The sequence below is a fragment of the Syzygium oleosum genome, unplaced genomic scaffold, assembly GCF_021117445.2.
Source record: "Syzygium oleosum isolate NSW1041296 unplaced genomic scaffold, Sole_v2.1 Sole_v2.01, whole genome shotgun sequence".
Taxonomy (NCBI): domain Eukaryota; kingdom Viridiplantae; phylum Streptophyta; class Magnoliopsida; order Myrtales; family Myrtaceae; genus Syzygium; species Syzygium oleosum.
The window spans coordinates 30511820-30518561 of record NW_026607485.1 but is presented as its reverse complement, the minus strand read 5'-3'; the positions used below and the strand labels follow the sequence as shown (position 1 = coordinate 30518561).

At 36.2% G+C, this 6742-nt stretch overlaps 1 protein-coding gene across 1 annotated transcript; it reads right to left on the bottom strand.

Annotated features, from left to right (window-relative positions):
• Window positions 1-986: 986 nt before the first annotated feature.
• Window positions 987-2625, bottom strand: LOC115691552 (uncharacterized protein PHLOEM PROTEIN 2-LIKE A4-like). Its single transcript, XM_030618208.2, has 3 exons — window positions 2339-2625; window positions 2091-2209; window positions 987-1534 (listed from the first exon to the last, which is right to left on the bottom strand). Exons 1-3 carry the CDS (start codon window positions 2552-2554, stop codon window positions 1159-1161), a joined length of 711 nt encoding a protein of 236 aa, XP_030474068.1. The 5' UTR covers window positions 2555-2625; the 3' UTR covers window positions 987-1158.
• Between the last annotated feature and the right edge of the window lie 4117 nt (window positions 2626-6742).

Genomic DNA, 6742 nt, shown 5'->3' with positions numbered 1-6742 from the left:
ATTATAATGATGCAGGTAGACCAACGTCATCTGAAGATGAAGATGATGAGGAAATGGCACTTCTGACAAGAAAATTCAAAAGTATAATGAGAAAAGGGAAAGGTTCCCAAAGGAAAAAGGCAAATGAAGTTCTCCAAAGAAAGAAAATTTCCAAAATGAAAGATGAAAACAAAGGAAAAGACATTGTTTGCTACGAGCGTCGAGTGCAAGAAGCCTGGCCACATCAAACCTGATTGTCCATTTCTCAAGAAGACTAAAGGGAATCCAGGAAAGAAGAAACATGCACTGAAAGTTGAAACCTGGAGTCATATAGAATGTGAAACCAACGATGAAGATACTGAGCAAGCAAACTTATGTCAAATGATGGCTGACTCTAAAGTCAACGAGGAAGTCGAGGTAAATACTCTTGAACATACTTATGAGGAAATGCGAGACTTCTTAAAGGAGGTTTTCGAGGAGCACAAAAAGGCTTCTAGAAAAATCTCTAAGCTAAGAAGAACAAAACCCTTTCAAAACTCACTAACCAAGACTCTAAGGAAAAAGAGGCACTCGTAACTCTACGAAAGGAACTTGACGGTATCAAAGGCAAATATTTCCCAGAATGAACGAGCTTCTCTCCCAATTTTATTAATCAATTTTGGGCTTTGCTAGCATAACGGAGAGTTTCAAAAGATGGAAGAGTTATTGAGAGATGAAAGGGTTTGCCTTGGGAGATTAAGGGGTTTTGCTTCTTTTTGTAGTTTAGTGGTTCATGTTTTTGCAGTGTACTTCAGTCTTCCTCAGTCGTTAGATCAACCTTCGAGAACCCACAACACAAGTTTGGTTTCTTTCCTAGAAGTGGATGGTCTGATGACTACAAGGACTACGATCATGCTCATCCGACGACCAACAGTATAATCTTGTGCGAACAACAGCATGTTGTGGTGGTAGACAAATATTTCTACATAACTCACACTTTTTAGTCAAGCATAGCATCATGTAGATAATTAAGACAAACCGGAAAGTTCCTTTATCAGAGAAATCGCATCCACCAGGCACTTTCATCTTGATAAAACAGCAGAAACTTATTAACTGCTTATCAATTTGGTAGACAACACCTTTCGCTATTTCCTTTTCCAAGTGATGTTGCATATTCAAACTTTTTGACAGATTTGATGCTTAATCTTTCGGTCGAAGGACAACACCTTTGACGAGGAGTCCGGATTTCCAATGGCCACCCGTTTCGGAGAAGGAAAAGCTTATCTCGCCAACATTCTTTGAATTCGTCATGAATGTACCGACCGGGATGTCTATCCATTTACCCTTCTCCTTCTCTTCCAAATTCTCGATGCGTCCCAGTGGGGTTCCATCCGGTAGAGTGAGGTTTAGGTTCACCGGAGCATGCCACCCGCTGCTATTTTCACTGATTTTCACCACGAATGAGACCTCATATGTAGTCTTCGGAGAGAGCATGATCGTCTTAAACTTGCCCGAAATTTTTAGCCAGCATACTTCCAACAGCTTTGCCGCGGGTATGCCTACTTCACCACTGAAACTGAAAGTCCAAATTTGAAAAAATTTTCTTGTTAATGATGAAACCTGTAGATAATTTTTCTTTTCTTTTTATTCTCAGAAAAAGTCTTAGATACAATTTGTCATAATGGATGCAGCACAAGTAGAATTTGATTATTCCAATCCAATTTGGTTTTTTACTATATTCTCTAAGAGGTAATGTTTTCTTCGAGTTCTATCGATGAAATCAAACCTATCCGAGACTTTCAAAGGCAAAGTTGATACTGTTATTTACATTTAACTGGAGAGTATAGTTCATTGATCATCCATATCAGATTTTCTTCTTTTTGGCCAAAACTTCCATATGATCGAAAGCCTTAAAAAAAGTCAATAAATTCCAAGTAAATCAAGCAGCGATGGATACCCTTGCAAACGAAACCATGAAGTGATATCAATCCCTGTTGTCTTGTAGCACTCACTCTACTAGACAAACGCTTTTCATTTTTCCACAACTGATACAGTTAAAACAAATGAGTACCGACACATTTTCTACCATGGAAATGGTTATGGGTTCACAGTTGAAGAGAAAGTATAGTTACCATTTTTCCTTCTGGTCGATCCAAACCCAATACTGCGGAGAATCGATCCATATGATGGATAACTCTTTAGCCAGCAACAAGAAGCAATTCTTGTCGAGATCTTGGTCAACCCAGAACTTCTACAATTTTACACCAGAACAAGCTTGCCACACATTTCTCTTGTTTAAGTTAAACCATTACAGAAATGACATAGTTTCTATTATTTTAATTTTTCCTGATAAAACAAGCCATTCATAGAGTTGAATTACCAGTTTATTATCATTCATGAGCACTCCACCGTAGATCCGATTGCACAACTCTTCGACACTGATCGAGGAATCCGCTCCCGTAGCTTTTCTAACAAACGTCAGGGCGAGGAGAGGAGGTCTTCTCTCCCTTCTTTTCTCTTGCTGGGTGGCTTCTTCATCTGGCCTCAGTGAATCCGTGACTTCCGCCCTTTGTTTTCTCTTCCATCTTCTCTCCATTGAGTTTCTCGCAGCCGACCAAACCTGTTTCAATTCAAGAAGATGTCCCAACACTGGCAGTTTTGTGATAAAGAGTGGGAAGATAAAGGGTGCTTGTCGAAGGTGGACTTTTCGGTCTTTTCTTGCGCTAGCTGATTCTTCGGTCCCAACTAATAATTAAAGGGTATTCATTTTTATTTTCGGCTGCCTTTGTTTAAATGAATGAACTTTCTACGAATTCATTTTTCAGACCTTCATGTGTTTGGTTTGCTGAAAATTGATTAGTTAACGGAAAAATATTTACGATCAAAGGAAACATCCACACTCAAAATTAGAAAAAGAAACTCCTGTTTCTAAATAGAGGAAACCATTTTCACAAGCATAACACACCTACTTCCTTTTTTTTTTTGGTCGATACATAATACACCTACTTCAACACCCATTACTCCAAATAGGATCCAAACATCCGAAAACATTTTCAATGACACTTTTTTGGCATACCATTAAACAAATGAAAATTAATATTTTAACAGAAAACAAGTTCGTCATGAAGTTTTACTCGAACGAATGCACACGAAAATGAGTTATGTAAAATCCTGCTGCCTATTTCAGAAGGCTACTTTATCTAGCCATGAAATCGGGATTAATATAACCCGCATAACCCTTGCATATTTTCTCAATTTAGGGCTCTGTTTTTACCCTTGCTTGTGTTTCGACCACAAAGACATAGCCCGATCTCATTATTTTGTGAGTAAATATGAAGAAAAAATGGCTTGAACTGTAAATTCGGGTTTGGTTCGGCGTCGAGCTTGTTCGGTTTGTTTAATCAACAAAAACCATGATCTAATCAATTGAAAGACCAAACGGAACCAATAAGTTTGATTTTTTCCCTCACAATATTCATTGGCTTCTCTATTGGAATAGTGTATAAAGAGATTAATAATCAATCTCCTAATGGTGTACGTGTGAGTTTCTTAATTAACTTATTAAATAGCTAGTTTTCAATCCCTGTGTTAACAGATTTTATATAACAAAACATGTTATAAAAAAAATTCATTCTGAGACTCTAAATTTAACTATATATAATTAGGAAAAATAACACATATTTTTCAAGAACCAATCAGATTCAAGAAAATAACATATTCATTATACCTCGTTAATATAACATATGTGTGTGTTAAGATGAATGTATTGTGAATAGAGAATGCGCCATGTGGCCTTTGAATGAATTTTCAGTAGTCTTAACTTTTTTAAAAAAAACATATTACTTTATCCTGACTTTTTACCGAATCTAATACATCCATTTTGCTATTTATTGAAAGAGAAAATACATATTTTATGAAGAGGATTGAATAGTAAAAAGGCTATCTTGTCTGGAGGATTTTATGATGTTTTGATTATTTTCCTAATTACACTCTTAAATCAATGTGTTCATACTCTTTCTGTGTCTAATCTAAAATGTCTTTTACAACACATATTCCAACAAAATGTTTTTAACTAAGATGAAATGAGGACTATGAATTGAATTTTATTGGTGTCGTCTTCTTAGAATCATGAGTTGATTTTCTTCTTTTTCAATTTGAAAGTTGACAAAGTATAATTGCAGTTTTTCATGGCAAAATTTGAATAGCATATAGTGCCGTTACTCTCTATAATTACGGGTAAAATTTTTCTTTTGTTTTTTCAGTTCAAATTGAAAGTATGCAATGGTTGATATTCTTTTTGGATAGTGATTGTCTAGTCAAACAATTAGCAAGGTAATAGATGATTGATGCAATGGAAAGCCTGCCACATATTCATAATTGAGTCCTTAAATGTTTTTACGGAATAAGCGCACTAGAAGTTCTAAAATTTATTGAGAAAATAAAATTAAATAATAAAACTTTCAAAAAGTGTGATCGAATTCTGAAACTTATCAAATTAGTGTAATCAAGTCCTTCCATCAGTTCTGTCCAATTTTACTAATAGAAAATACTGACATTATTTTTTATCCTCTTTTTAAAACACTACGCCAATGTTGCACCCATCAAGGGGTACATTAGAAAGAGCAACCAGAAAATTTAAAAGAAAAAAAAAAGATAATCGATGGAACAGCAAAAAGAAGGTACCGAGTTTTCTTTTCGTTTTTGGGGTTGGACTCCATTTGAGCCCAATGTAGAAGAACAACAAGAAGAAAAGGCTACAAGAGCCATGAGCTCTGAAACTGAGCTCTCTGGATCATAGACCTAAAGAAAACTGGAAGAAGTAAAATATTCTTGAATCCTTCAAATCACAAAGCGTTTGTTGTAAACCTAGTCCTTGTGATCTAGATTTTGTTATTTTTAGACGATGGTTTTGGCAACGAGCGAAAGATTTGAACGCATTAAATTCACGTGCTCTCTCTTGGACCGGTTCAAATCCCAGCAAAAGGAGCTCGAGCATCCATGGCCACGAGCTCGAAAAAGCTCGATTAGCCATGGTTGTGAGCTTGAAGAAACTTGGAAGCTGCAGCGGTCATGGTCGAGCTCGTCAAAGCTCAAGCAGCCATGGCAAGGAGCTTGAAGAAGCTCGAGTGGCCATGGCCAATAGCTCGGCAATGCTCGAGCAGCTAGTGAATCACCAAGGTCGACGAAGCTCGAGCAGCCATGGCCGCAAGCCTGAAGAAGCCTGGAAGTTGAAGCAACCATGGCCGCGCTCAACGAAATTCGAACAGCAAAGTTTTGCCTCTTTTTTACCTTAAATTTTTATCTTTTTTTATTTTTTCAATTTATATCTTTTTTCTCTTTTACTCTCTCTTCTTCTTTTATTTTTAATTTTGTTATCCCTTTTTATTTTTCAATTTTCAATTTTAAGTAATAAAAAAAGTCATTTCAACATTTTCTAGTTAACCAAATTGATGGAGTTAATAGAGGAACTTAATTGTACTAATTTGATAAGTTTTAAGACTTTTTGGGCACTTTTTGAAATGTTTATGGCTTGCACTATAGTGGCAAGTTTCAAGACTTTTAATGTATTTATATCATATTTAAAGGCAAACCCTAACAAGACTCCAAGGAAAAATACTCTGAATAAGGAACTTTAGTTATAACATATACTCTTAACCATAGGCAATGTCAAAACAACTAAATTAAATAAAGAAATAAAATGATAATTGACGGTTGGAGAAAACTGTCTCGCATCAAATCCTTGGCTTTATTCTGATCTTAAAAAATTTCACCTTAATCTTGAGTGATAGTAGACCGTCACAAAATGTCGGATACACTTCTCTACTTCATCTATCTTGCTTATTTATTCATACAGATTGTACTTGGGTTTTAGGCGCTCTACAAGGGGGTGGAGGGTTGAAAGCGTATGAGAAGGGGCATCAAGACTACAACTCTAACACCACACTGTGTGCTCCACATATCAATTTTCTTTCTTTCTTTCTCTCTAATTCTTTATCGGAGAAAAGAGATTTATTTGGACCTCCGAGATTGCAAATTCTTCTTTTTGTACGCGGCAAAACAAAGATCAGAACTCATGCACAAACGTGTGGGCTTTCTTCCTTTTCTAATCGAGCAAAAAACATTAGGCTGCATTTGACAGTCTGGACATGGATTTTGATAGGATAGGATAAAGTGGAATTAGAAATCATCTGGATTGTCCTTCAAATTGTGAAAAATCTCATCATATATTTGGAAATATTTGAATAAAGTGGGATAAAAAATCCTCTGAATTGTCCTTCGAATTCTTTGAGATGTTGGCCTTTGGAAATCATCTCGTTGATCAACATAACCTTTTGGGAATGTGTTACTAGTACCTTCTCTCTCGTCCTTATTTTTGGCTAGAGCTGGGCTATTAATAGCTTCATGCTGACATGGTTTGCTTATAGTTGGTTGCTCGAGGAGATCTTTTTCTCGACAAATCTTTTCTAGGTTGCAAATTGAAGTCATGCAAGTTTCATCTTCTGTAACCATGTGGACATGATCGTTCCTATGATGGCAAATTTTAAGTTTTGTCAATTGAGTGCTAACTCTCGTCCTAACTGTCCATCGAAGAAAATAAAAGTTTGTGAGGATCAATTCTGGCATATTTTCTCTCAGTTTTCTCATTGCTGATAACTTTTGAGGAACTTCCTTTAGAAGTATCCCGTATTCCAATGCGCCCCTCTTCATATATAAAGATATTTCTTTCCTTGGATTTCTGTTTGTAAGCCAAGAGATGGCCACTTACTAATTTCTTCTGTCGCGA

Excerpts from the sequence above, each read along its gene's own strand:
- LOC115691552 (XM_030618208.2), bottom strand. The coding sequence starts at position 2,554 with ATGGAGAGAAGATGGAAGAGAAAACAAAGGGCGGAAGTCACGGATTCA. Across the intron at positions 2,210-2,338 it reads TCATGAATGATAATAAACTG|AAGTTCTGGGTTGACCAAGA; the intron begins GTAATTCAACTC and ends GTAAAATTGTAG. Across the intron at positions 1,535-2,090 it reads ATCGACCAGAAGGAAAAATG|TTTCAGTGGTGAAGTAGGCA; the intron begins GTAACTATACTT and ends TTGGACTTTCAG.